We start from the raw sequence: 15176 nt of genomic DNA on the forward strand, positions 1-15176 counted from the left end.
GACCGAGATTAGGTGGGGGACGAGGGCCTCTTGTTGTACCCGTTTTGTTATATATATGAACCTCGTCGGATACTGGCCAAGTGCAAGTCGTTATCGATACGGCGACGGTGACAACTGCGACGACGGTGACCATCGAAGAGTTGTACACTGACCGACGTCAATTATAATTAATATCATAAATCACAGAATTTATATCTATCTCGTCACTGACACGCAGAACTCGCTCTAAACCGTACCGAGGGTAGTATAAGTGTAGTCATATTCAACTCCGGTCAAAATTCACCAAACGCCAGCAAAAATGGCCACGAAAACCTTACTGTTACCCACGCCCGAAAAGTTGAAGGAGATTTACCAAGACTTGGGCATGACAGAAGAAAAGCTCGACGCGGACGTGAAGACCATTGCAGAATGGATGCGTAAACAGCCCCACCTTCCCAACCCTGATGGTAAATTATATTATTATATTGTTATACCTAACCTAATAAATTATATTAAGATTATGCTCATATGATAAGACTCTATAAAATTTAAAAGTCGTAAAAAATAAATCGTCTTAATATTCCAATGTTTTAGAATTTTCTTTCTTAATTTAAATAAGTAATAACATTATTTAATAATAATACAAAAAAACCTCAATTTCCTATTTATATATATATATATTTATCTCGTTAAAATTATATAATGATTTTTATTTTGCAGTTGTTTAAACAATATTATACTAATATTTTCAAAGTTTTAATATCTTTTAATTGACGGAATAGCTTAGAACTTTTCATAACTAATTTTTGTACAAAAAAGTAAACACAAACTCGTAAAATAGATGTTTGAAGTTATTACTATAATTATTTCACATAATTCATTTGAAGTGTACATTTAACACTTATAAATAGGTGATTTTCTCGACAAAATATATTTAATTCTAAAAAGTAATGTATTTATCACTAATCATTACATTTAACGAGTTGTATATACGTAGAAACGCGTTTGTTATTTATTTTCAGGTGATGAACGAAGAATTCGTATGTTTTTAATTCTTTGTAAAAACAGTATGGAAAGAACCAAAGAGTCTTTAGATCAATATTACACATTAAAGTCAATGGTTCCAGAATTCTTTGGTGACAGGGATCCTACTTCACCACCACTTTTGCGTTCAATGAAAACATCGTTAGTACATACTTTTTATATTATTATAATATACATACATTATTACTGGACATTATTTACAATGGTACTTAATACCTATAATTTTCTTAGATGATTAGTTTATTTTATACACATACTTCTAATTATGTACATGTCATGGTTATTAATTTAAAAGTGTAAATAGTTAGGTACTATAATTAGGCACTTGTTGGATTTTCAAAGAATGATAATATATTATTTAAACCTATAATGATTTTTAATTTTATAATTGTGGATGTTAAAGTATATATCATGTATACGATTACTTTTCAAATTGTTGATAGTAGGTAATAATAATGGCCAACAGTCAAAAAATTTTCAATGATTTTTAGCGTAATTATATAACAGTATTACATTATAATAATAATAACTATTTATAATATATGATTGTTTAACTATATATTATTAGAATAATATTATAATTATATACCTATACCATTAAGTAGCTATATTGATACAACTGGTAGTAAAACTATTGTAAGTAAAAATGTAAAATTTTAGGTTACATAAAATCATTATAGCTGCAAACACACATTCGTGATGCCATTAAAGCTTTAATTCACGCTATAAATAGAAAAATAATTAATCATCTGTTTATCTCAATATTATCTATACTATGTAACGCTAAGTTATGTCCAATGGCCATAGAAGATTTGGATTGTTCTAAATAAAAATTGAAATCAATTTTTCTTTTCAATGTTTAGGCTTTTCATTCCTTTACCAAAATTAACACCAGAAGGCTACAGGGTTTCTCTAAGTCGTATCAGATGCCCAGAAATAGATGATTTTGAATTCGCAGACTACGTCAAGGTCAACTTTATGTCTATCGATATCAGGTTGTCCAAATTGGATATGTACAAAAAGGAAATTTTCGTCTTTGACTTGAAAGACATCACCATGGCTCATCTGACCACTATGTTACCGCATATGAAGAAGTTCGTTTACTGCGCTACAGTGAGTATACTAGTTTTGTTTATGAAATTATACACGATCACTGGAACCTAATTTTATGGAATAGAATAAACACCACACGGGCTACAGAAATAATATTGTTTACAATAGGCGAATAACCGTGGTAAGAAATGGAAAAATAATTGCTAAACAACGCGTAGAAATCTAATTAATAATGGGTTTTGATTTTTTTTCGTTTTTCTGGATATGATTATTATTATGATTAACCAAATCGTAATTCATGATTTTATAAGAACACATACTTCGTTGTTTGTACACAAAGTTATAGTTAAAAACTTTGACTTTCTACGTATTGAATCAGCATACGTATAATATACTTATAACTATCTGTTAAGATATAATTTATACATAAACCGTCCTTAAACATCTATAGAAGGTACACCCACTAGTCCGGACAAACCTGTTGCTAAAATGTATCATATGGTATGTTTGTAAGAACATTATTACACACACTCACAACGTGATATCGCAGTAGTATTATTTCATATAAAAATTCGATTTATTGACGTAGGCACATTCTTCGAAGAAATACAATTTTTGTATGGGCATTTGCGGACAACATAAACTCTGTGGAATATCATGACTGCAGCAAGCCTCCGCGTCTTATTTCTGTATGGTAAATTTATGGATCGAATCAAGAAACTAGTTAGATCGGTTTTTCTACGTCACGGAACCTATTCCGGAATTATTTAATTCCATTGTCAAGGTTGCATACTATCGTGTCGAGCCGAATTATGTTATTGCTACCTATACAAAGCGGCACGTTTTTAAATAAGTCGTTTGGTGATTTATTCCGAAGCGTATCGTTTTACCAGTTTTCTATATTAATAATAATTATATTTAAAAACATATTCTATTTAAATATGAACGCTACAATCTCCATACGTAATAATATATCCGTCTAAAATTATAATTATTGTGACGCTTCGGGATATATTTGTTAAATTTGCGTTTTTTTTTTTTAGTAAAAATAAAAATAATTTCTACCAGAAATAAACCTGTCCGTGAACTTACGTATAATATTATACATTTACATATTTTACAATAAATCATATTAAAGAGACAATTGCTTTGGTTATTAGTTACCTATATTATAGTTAATTATATTGTTCAACTAATTAACAATATCGTAATTACCTCGTGAGTCCGATGACGTACTACTACAAAACCAGTTAAAAAACAAACCAACTCCTACGTGTGTTGTTGGGACTGACATAATTCATTGGGTCTTTTTTAAATTTTATCCAAAATTATAAATCAAAGTTTTAAATGCACACTTAACTTTTACAGTTCACGATTTTGAAGCTTTCGAAAATCATATAATGTAATTGACTTAAAAATTTGAGTTGAAAGAATTTGTGCATTTTAACTACATGTACACATGTGCATAAAGCAACGATATTTTTTCCGAAATTCCAGTAATAGTCTTTGTAATCAGTTAGAAGTGGCAAAAACAATCGAATATATTTTGTTATACTATTGATAGGTTAGGTTAAGTTAACCTCCCTAATATTATTGTCATGTTAATACCGTGTCGTCTTAAGACAGCTGATGACGAAATGCATGACATGACGTTCATTATGATGCGCGTAATTTAACGTGTAGGTAATAAAGTTTTAATATGCGTTTGAAATCGTGTTTTCAGACAGCCTATCCATTGCGAATTCAAGAAATTCACATTGTCAACATGCCAAGCTACGCTCAAACAATGGTCAACATGGTGCTGGGTGTTTTGAAAAAGAAAATTGCCAACAGGGTGAGTTACTTTCGGCATTTGACATACCACGTGCTTCTGAACAAAATATTATTTACAATTAAAACGGTTTCGATAGTAACGTTTTTTTTCTTGTCTTTCTCGCTATAGATTAAAATTCACAGCAACCTCGAAGACCTGAAGAAGCATCTCACACCAGACATCCTGCCTTTGGACTATGGTGGTACTTTCCCGAAAACTAGCGAAGAATTAATCGGTAAGTCTTTTCCCGTTAAATTATTTATAAACTATTTATAAAAAAAAAAAACAATATTATAGACAATATGTACACTGTACAGTCTTTGTTTTCTAATAATTTCTAATTTTCTAATAGGTTTTCCGACCTCTCGAAGTGTACATAATTATAATAACAATAATAATATAATAAATTATTACACTTTGCGTGATTTACGTAGGTATATTATAATGTTATCCTTTAACGTTGTGATATTCCTGACTATAATAAACGTTACTGAAGCGATTTTCTCCAAGCCAATAGTAATAAAATAAAACGCGTTCCTCACCCCATAATCGTTAAAAGTATATTTATTTATGTTATTTATTTGATATCGTTATAATATTGTTGCTGAGTTGTATCCTTGATATTTTGCTCACGAACAACGGTTTGATATACAATATTACTATCGGTTGATACGTATCACGTTGCAATTTACGTCATAAGTTTAGAAGGTATGGTAAGAACACTAAGAACTACGCATTTTAGACTACCACCTAGGTATAAACAACATGGGATATGGAAGATAATAAGTCTAGATTTGGTTCAAGTCTACTCAATACGTCACTATTGCTTGTTCGCATATACACCACGTAATATCACTGATGTCATTAGGTTGCTATAATATAAATAAATATATTAAAATTTTGGTTCGTACTATTTTACCATTTTATTTATACCACGAGGATTAAACTACATCGCGAAACTAAAGGTTTATGTCAAGTCACGAAAATTGAAAATTGAGCGTTTGGCCAGACCATATTATGTATTTGAATATTATTTTGCTAAATTATTATTTATGACAGTAGAGATAATTAGTGTTATATACTACAGTAGTAGTCATCTTCGTAATTATTGTGGAATGTATGAAACGTTTTAAGATTTTATCGATCCGTAATGACTAAACTAAAATTATATAATATGAATTATGCCTTATATGTCTCGTTATATTTTGCACACGGACGATCATCGACTCGGTGCACATCAATTTTAGTATTCACGGCACTTTATCCTTTGTTTATAAATTGCATAAATTTAACACGGTGAATTTTCTATTTTTTAATGATGTGGACGTATATTTTGTCTGAGTTTCGATGGCTTGACGTGCGTTTTCATTAATGGTGAGCCAACTTTACAAATTTCTATAAACATGTGTAAATTATATTCGATTATATTTTAGTTCACACATTAAAAATGTTTAATACTTGTCCATTCATACATCTAAAACTTTTGTCAGATTGGTGCGATGGATTATATTAACAAAAATAACTAAAGTTGAAAAATTTCCCAAATTTTAATCTAAATTTATATTTTACTTCAAGTAATGGTTAAAAATTTCTTAAAATTGTCATTGTTTTTTTTTTTTATATATAAATATCTGAATGATTAAGTATGATAAAGTTGCATATGAAAATATTTAAAAACTGATATCAATGTAGGTTGTAGAATACTTCCATGTATCAATTAAAGTAAAAATAATAAAATTTGGTTGACTCCGCAGAACAGAAGAATTGTTATTTCTGCATAATATACTATAAGACATCATTGAGGAAAAAATAATTACATTAGCAACTGGGTGATTTAATAAAAATATATTGACGCGTGTGTCTTGAATACATTAATTGTCGTTTTATTGGCACGAATTCGGTAGATACCACCTAATACCTAACAATATTTTTGTTGTTTTGTTAACAAATAATGATATAAATAATGGAACTGGCTATCGTGTACTCAATACTAAGCCCTCGGGGATTTTTTATTTCCTTAAATATAATAATCGAGTTTGTTATTCTTTACGACAACAATAATAACATTATACTAGTTTATTACCTAACTTAAAAAACCGGATTTTTATGCACCGACAACGCGACGATGGTGACTAATATCGACCAGACCAACCTATATGTAGACGACAAAGAATGCTACAATTGATGTTAACTATTTTGCTCTCTACGCGTCATAAAAAAAATAAAACCCTTCTTTTTTTATATCAACCTGTTTAGATACCTGTTTTTTTGATATCGTTAATAAATTGTGTGATGAACTATTAATATCTACATAAACGACAATCTGACGCCGGTTGGAAATTTTTCATTTATTTTGAAATGACTAGCCATTTCATAAATTTCAATTTTCATACATTTTACGTTGTACTACCTACTAAAACGTACTATTTTGTATAATATAAAACTAGTTTACTGTCTGATTGTCCGAGTGTCCTAACCTGTATCATGAATCGATTAGTCGACCGTATATTAATATGTATTCGTCCCAAACTAGATTATAACATAATAATATTGTAATTAGTTTCCTTGTTCTTAATCACGAAAATAATAGTATTAATTTATTATGTCCTCGGAAAAATTATATTTTTTATTCGCCAATTAAAAGGTGTCTTCGGGCGGTGGTAATACGTGGTGTGGGAACGGAAGAGTTGTCATCTGTATCTATTTTGATTATATTATTGTTTTTCGTTCACTAAAAATCCATGATTGCCAAATACATACCTCAAATGTATAATTTGACAACGTGTGTATCATAATAATTAATGGCCACTGATTAATTATTATGCTATACGCAGTGTATATAATGATAGAGTATTCAGGAAATCTCTTTTATTGAAGGTATCACATAATTACCAACTATCGAAATGTACTAGGACAAAAAAATAACAGCAAAATGGTATGAATAACTTTTATAGAATAAAGTCTAAAAGTATACGAAATTATATAATTTTTATATCGATGATATCGATTACATATTGGTTGCTTGCACGATCAAGGTCCATTTGTGAATTTCACGACACGGAACGATGATAATGATGATAATATTATGCACCTACTGGTGAATTTAAAGAATATTATACACTACTCGTGTCCACATATTTTTTCTGCGTTCTACTCAAAAAGAACCCCCCCCCCCCCCATAACCAATACATCGTCCTATCGTCCTGCGATATGCATGCTAATTACTCTATAATAATTGTATATTATCTACGACGAGGCTAAATCGATAATAATAATAATATGAGGTCGACCGAACTGTGCGCGCTAGACCAATGCATGCATGTCTTATTATTGCTAACTTCTAACGGTGTTATCATTTATCCGTGAAAATAATTCAGTCATTCAAATAGGTGTGATAGTAATATAGTATTTCATGCGGTCGGACTGTTACCGATAGTGACCCAAAAACGATACAATCCCTACATAAGGTATACTCGTATTATTATTATTTATATAATTCAGTGTTGGTTTTCAGAAAAGTGTATACATTTTCTTTGAACTTAGACCCACCATATTCCATAATTATTACATGAGTAGTCAGTCCGAGTAGGTAGGACCTATATGGCGGATTATATTGTATTTACGATTTTTATGTCCACGTGTGACGTCATAATAGTATTATATTATACGCTTCATAGACTTCCTATACATTATTGTTATTATTATTATTTGTTTTGCTGCCAGCGTGTGTTAACTTTTTACGGTCACTTTTATAAAATAACGCGTGTTGCAGTTTGTAAGCTTCAGAATTTGGATAGGTACCTACCTGTTTATTAAAACAATAATATTGTATTGCATTCACCGAAATGATAATATTATTTTACTCGTTCCGATGTAACCCAACAACAATATCATTTGTATACATATAGGTACAATACAGCTATAATACATACAGACATATTGTTATACACACATGCAATTATTATTTTATATGTATATATATACATATATTATATATAAATACGCATGTCATAGCTCGATCGAGTTTTCTAACCACGTCGGTATTGTTATGAAACGTGCCGTTTTTTAACATCGCCGATTCGTGCGCATGACATTATTGCGATTCGCGGTTTATTTATATTTTAGATAATATGACGTCCAAACGGCATCAAGAAAATAATAACATAATACGTGGATCATAAAAATGTATTTCGCAGTAATGTAAAAATATATATGTTTCTCAAACGTATGATCGTGATAATATATCATTATAATAATGTAAATGAGAAAAATATTGACTGATTCATCAAACAAACAAATAAAATAAAACAAAACACCAACCGGGCATAGGAAAAATGTCGTGTTAATATTCCAAAACATTCCAATGTGTTTTACTATAAAAACATTATATTTATTTTTTATTGAGGGATATTTAACATCTTATATAATATATTTTCATGTCAAAATCCAACTATCTATAACTTTATTTTATTTATTTATTTATCTTATATTATTGCAGTTGATTGGCAAGAAGAATTGATGAAACACAAGGATTGGTACCTGTCTCAAAATTCGGTCAATTGTGATGAGAACAAAAGGTCAAAGAAACCTTGCGTTAAGGTGAACATGCTGGCTGGAGTTGAAGGCTCGTTTAGAAAACTTGAAGTCGACTAATATTTTTGTGATTAATTTTTAGAAATATATTTTTTTTTTTACTTGTGAATTGATTAATTTTTCGTTTCATAAGTTTATCCGACATAGACTTGATAGGTTTTGTACAGTATTTAGTTTTTTCGGTGATATTAATAGCATGCGTTTTTATGTAAAGTATGCTTAGTAGTATAAGTTGATATTTCATTATTTTTTAATAGAAATATACAATAGTACCTATGTGATATAAAAAAATGTGTAGTTTGTACCTTTCTTAACTTCTTTTGAGTTCATTTTTATTATACACCCATCCATGATACAGTTATAAGTATTTATAGCTTTTGGCTGTACGATTCTCGCGAGTTTATTTTATATGAATACAAATGGCTCAACACGTAAGCACCAACCCAAGACCCTATTAAATATATTACATAATTTTAAATAAATAACAGAAAAAAACATTTTTAAACAACCCAACAACTACACGTGCGTTTGAGAATACATTTATTAAAATTACTTTGAAAACTTATATTTGTTAGAAATCTCCGTGTACATCATATTTTTCGGTCAAACTCCAAATACTCGTACTTTGTATACTTGTATTATTTGTTTTCGTCCAAATAACTACATTAATGTTTGAATATTCTGGCTAGAGGTTAAGATCTTCTATAATATTAAAATATATATATATATATATATGTTTAGAGACTCGGATACTATTTTATTTTATTTTTAACTAGAGGATGGCACATTATTTTTATAAAATATTTTTTTATCAAACGTTATATTTTGTAATTTATATTTCATATAATTGTATTGCATATGATATTGAAACTTAATTTGATACATTTTATAACTTTTTACTGTTATAGTACTGCATAACAACCAATGGATATAATTAAATCGTAATTTAAAAATATGTAAATTATTATGAGTGTATCTACTTTAAATAATTAAAAATATTCTTAAAACTAATGAATTAATATTTTTTAAGATTACTTATTTTAATGATATATAAGAAGTGGTTACTCAAATACTCAAAAAATTAATTTTAATTATTATTTGTGTGAAGGTTGATGGTTAGTTGTTACCCATTCCCACACACAAGTTACTACAAGTTAAATTATTTTCATGAGACGCAAATTTTTTTCAAGCATAATTTTCCAGTATCTTTAATTTTTAATTGAAAACAGTTATTATACTTATATAGTTAAATTAAAATTGATTCACTTGATTAAAAATTAATAGTTTTCAATTCCCTTATAAAAAAAACAAAAACTGTCATTGTCAAAATGCTTAAAAACGTTTTTAACTTGATGTATTTTCCAAAATTGTATTATTTTTTCCAAATGCATAATAATATTTTATTTTTATTGATATAGTAATGTAGACAAGAATAAATATTACGAGTAATCCATTAATAAAACACGATATCAATTATTATCTAAAAATAATCACAGATAGCCCCAAAATCATTAGATGGGATTCAATGTATTTATGTACTCTTGTGATGTCATAATAATTATTAAGTTGATATTCGAAGATTGGATAAATCACACCTCTCGATGAGTGATATTTATAATAATTAATTTCCTTAGAGTTATTCATTCTTATCTTGTTACCTATATGGTTTGTTATTATTGTGTAATTTTTAAACAATTATTTCATAGGCATATCTTTAAATAAAAAACAGATTTCCGATTTTAAAATGTTGAATACAGTTAGAGGTTGAAGAAATATTTTTGTATTTTTATGAATTTTATTTTTGTTATAAAAATATCATTATCATTTTCTTAACTATTTAATACCTTTATTATTTAAAATTGTTCGTTCATTCGTCTGTATTATGATGAGATAATAAAATTATATGTGCATTATACATTGCATATTGTAGATACAACATCCGTAGGTACTTAAATCAAATATTATAATGTATTGACAAACAATTTGTCAATATCATATATAAATCGATTGGCTTAGAACAAAGGGTTATTCATCATTATCTTGTAAGTTGTAAAATACTGTAATGTATTGATATCAAAATAAATTATTTAATTACAGTTCATACATGTAATATAACTACAAACACAAAATAAAATAAAAAATAAGAAGAATTATATATTTTGAACATTCTAGATATTCAATATTTTAATCAAATAAACCTGAATGTGTATTAATATGATGATCACTTGAATTATTTAATAATATATTATATTTCAAATACATTTTTATTTTTAATAATAAATATTTAGTACTACTAACGACTGTGATCCACCCATTTAAGTGCAACATGCATTATAGATCAAAATTCGAGATGATTAATGTTATAGAATAATATTTGATAACTGATCAAGAGACACAATAATTGTATAAGGATTTGTGTATCTGATTAATTAAAAAACAGTTGAAATATATTGCATTTCAATTTTAATTTATTCAAATTCGATTGAAAAATGTTTAAAATAATATTATTTTTAATTATAATTATAGTAATGTAAACTCTGTGATGAATTTTCTTCTAAAAATTCAATGGCCGATCATCGCCTTTGAAAATATATTTTTGGTAACTGGCAACTAATATCATAACATACAAACTGATATGAACGTGTAAATGTGTTTATGTATTTGTGTGTATAATAGCTATACGAATATAAGTATTTGTTTTTCATAATTATTTTGAGTTTTTGTTATTGTTTGCAAGACAGTTCTAAATAATTTTTAACTGATTAGTTCAATTTAAAAGATAAAATTAAAATACAAAACTTTTTTAAATTAAACTGATATTAGTTTTTAGTTCATAACAAATTTTAGATGGATTAGATAAATAACTTGACAAAAAAGGCAAATTAAGTGGATTAATAAATTACAGTTTATGCTTTAAATTTTTATTGCTGTAGGTAGGTAATACGACTATATTTAAATACGAATTGAACTTGAGTACTCAAAAACATGTTTATAAATTAATTATTACACCTTGTTGTCTGGTATTTATACATAGGGAAATAAGATGAGAATCTCAAAACATTTTTTTTTTTTTTTCAAATGGGTACCTACTTATTATACAACTCGTTCTGAATTCATAATGATATTATATTTAACATTATCTATACTATGCAGTAACTACCTACTGCATTTCTAGTTTTTCGTTTATTTCCGTGTTTCGTCCAATCTTTAAACATTTTAACGATCAATCCATTTGTTTTTAATATAAAAAAAAGGGAATACATTAAACACATAGATCAAGAAAGCCACGTAATATTTGCCGTATATATATATATATATATATATATACATTTTTTTTTTTAAATTTTTTTATGAAAAACCATAGTTAGGCTATAAAGTAGTATATTTAATGATGTCCTTAATGTTATGTTGTAGACAATCGTTTTATTATTTTATTCATAATGGCATACAGCAGAGGAGTGTCAGTTATTCATTTTGCTATATTATAATATTAAATAAATACATATCTACTGATATATAATTGGGGAAATTATGGTGACAAATAACAAATTATTAATAAATTATCCAATAAAAATTATTGTGATATTGATGATATATTACTTAAAACTTCGATCATTAAAATATCCGTTTACTATAAAAGATAGAAATTGATAACCGATTTCAGTTTTGTTTATGATTAATATTTTGTCATTGAATTTTTTGATAGAACATTTTTATGTATCTTGTTATATAATAGCATATTAACACTAAAAAAAAAAAAAAAACTAAAAACGCATTTCTGATTTCTTCATGACTTAAATACTGTAAACAAAAAACTACTTAAGTCACTCTCCTAGGCCATTAAACTTTTATGTGCATTTTGAAGTTGATTTATAGTATTTACCTGGCCCGAACCGTTACTAACTATCAATTTTAATCGTTCATTAAAAATATAAAACTACTATATATAAACGTTGGAAAAATAAAATCTGATCTTACATTTTAGCTTATGTATAGCTTTATAATTGCTAAATATTATGTTCTTGATCATAGTTTACCAAAATATTTTATGTTTGATTTAAATTATATATATATATATATTGCATTTGGAAAGTAAAAATATCATTGGGTGATCTATCTCCGACACTGCATCGAATAAATATCATATTATGGTCATAATTATGTTCTTACGACTGAACAGCTCTGGAATATTAAAATCAGTCACTACAGGAACGGACATAATACGATAAATATACTATGCCATTGTAATTCATCTTAAATTAACAGTGGTGATCAAGATTAATTTTTTATAGAGTCATTAACTTAGAGTGTTCGAGGATAAGACATTTAATGTCTTGACGAGTGCCACTAATAATACAAGTGATACGAAAAAATGTGTGCACAATTTCATAAATTCACCATTTACAAAAATAAAAACAGAACGATTTTTCACTGAAAATTAGAGGCAGAGAAGAAACATGATTCTATCATTATTAGTTTATGCAATATGCATCTGATGATATTTATAATATATTATTATAGTTGTTTGCGAATGGTAAAACTCATCAAACAACTTCTACTCACAAATCACAATTAAGTAATTTACCACTTATTACCTATAAGTATTTGTTTTTTCTAAGAACGAAGAAATCCCTCATCGGTATACCTAGTAAAGTCTGTTGTGTTAATGCCAATGTCGATGTATATATATATATATATATATATGGAAATTAAGTCACTTATTTGAATAATATAATATCAGTTATTGTAAATTATAAAACCAGTTTATTACGAAAAGCTGTACTGCCTCCGATTGTAGGTACTAATTCCGTGATCTGGTGGACAAAGATACAACCACACAAGTAACGTTTATAAATTTTATTTATTTAAATATATTATTAATATCCACAGTAATCTCATAACGTCGAAGCTGTTGTAGGCGTAGATATATCACGTCACCTTGTACACCAAATTTAATTAAAAACAAATAAGGCCTACTAACAGAATTATTATATCATTAATTAATGTAAACTTTTCATTATTACCGAATGATTAGGAACAAAGTATATTTTAGTATCATAATTATGTCTTGGTATTCCATTCGTTCCTTAGTTTCTTAGTTTCCTAACAATTAATAGCCGAAATATAATACTTATGTCCCATATTTTTTATAACCCGTCCTGTTTATACCTTGTTTTACAATTATTTCAAAAATATGTTTTATTATCATTTACCATGTTAAAATTGAAAAGGTGATTGACAAATGTAAAATTTAATAATATCTGTATTTTTTGTTTTAGTTATATTTATTTCAAGTGGATACTGAATAGTTATAATGTATTTAGTTTAAAATGAGGTAAAATAAATGTTACATCAAGACAATAATACAATTTTACGTAATAACGTAATATTCTAATCATATTTTTTTTCTTATTTGAATTAACGTATAACTATTATAATTATTACAGATATAATTAAAAATAAATAAATTACGAATATACGCTTATAGACAAATAACTATTATTTATAAATTTTAGTTATAATCTGTATGACTGTATACAGGTAATGCAACTGGTAAAAGTTATAAGTTATAAAAGGCATGTTGTAAGACATGTATCTAGTGAGAAGGAAGTGTACAGTGACCAGTGACATAACTTCGAGAATTGTAATCGTTTAAATTGTATATCCTTATTACGCTTAAAATAATATTATTGAAAATAATAAATCATTTTTCTTAGGAATTTTCAAGTAACACCAAAGCTATTACGTTATGTACGTCTAATTAGTTAACCTTATTGTGACATTGAATTTGAGTTACATAAATTTAAATCTATATAGGTATATACTATATATATTGTGTATATATTATAATACTGTCATTTTGTAAAGGTAAATCTCTCCCATGCAACACCGTGCATATCATACGATTTATCAAGTTAATGTAAATATAATATAATAATCTGTGATAGCATAATAATATAATAGGGGGACGAGGTGGCCGAGTGGTCTACCGCGTCGGCTGTGGCTCAGCCGGACCGCGGGTTCGATCCTCGACCATCGGGCGGCATTTATCTCCGGGCAAGTGTCCGAAGAACAAGTGCCGCCATCCTCCACTCCGGGGCATGGCAGAAATCTACGGGTGCCCCAATAGAAATTCTGCCAAAAACTCTCACCCACGTGTAAAACCAACCTACAGATCCATAAGAGCCTACAGTACTACCCCCTTCCCAATGGCCTGAGTTGCCGCGGGATAATAAAAATAAAAAATAAAAAAATAAATATATATATATAATAAATATAAATATATACTTAGGTGTGTTTGTATTATTTTTGATCCGATATGAATATATTTTCTTCTGAAAAGTTACTATGCAAAATAATAGTATATTGGTTACTTTTTGTGGTTAAAAAAAATGAAAGAATCTGAAAAATGGTACAAAATATTTTTGATATTTCTCTGTGATTTGTAAAAAAATCCAAAAGTTATAATTGTATAAACTATTTTATAAAAAAGTTAATAAATACAAGCAGACAAGTAAACGGTTTTAATAGTTGTAACTTGAAACTATTCGTTCAGTGTTCAAACAAAATCTGAATCTACCTTCGCGAACCAAGCTCTAATTAGAATGTAGACGTCACCTGGTAAGTGGTGTTACATGATTTTGATATCAACGATTGTTTTTATTCTAATCGAAACACACTAAAATAGGGTCAC

The 15176-nt window shown here is 27.8% G+C and overlaps 1 protein-coding gene across 1 annotated transcript; it reads left to right on the top strand.

Annotated features, from left to right (window-relative positions):
* The first annotated feature begins 70 nt into the window (after positions 1-70).
* Positions 71-8591, top strand: LOC107165767 (alpha-tocopherol transfer protein-like). Its single transcript, XM_015514157.2, has 6 exons — positions 71-446; positions 1002-1164; positions 1887-2136; positions 3800-3910; positions 4019-4124; positions 8388-8591. Exons 1-6 carry the CDS (start codon positions 299-301, stop codon positions 8540-8542), a joined length of 933 nt encoding a protein of 310 aa, XP_015369643.1. The 5' UTR covers positions 71-298; the 3' UTR covers positions 8543-8591.
* The last annotated feature ends 6585 nt before the right edge of the window (positions 8592-15176 follow it).

This window comes from Diuraphis noxia, unplaced genomic scaffold, assembly GCF_037042655.1.
Source record: "Diuraphis noxia isolate RWA-SAM2 unplaced genomic scaffold, SU_Dnox_SAM2 contig0004, whole genome shotgun sequence".
Lineage (NCBI taxonomy): Eukaryota > Metazoa > Arthropoda > Insecta > Hemiptera > Aphididae > Diuraphis > Diuraphis noxia.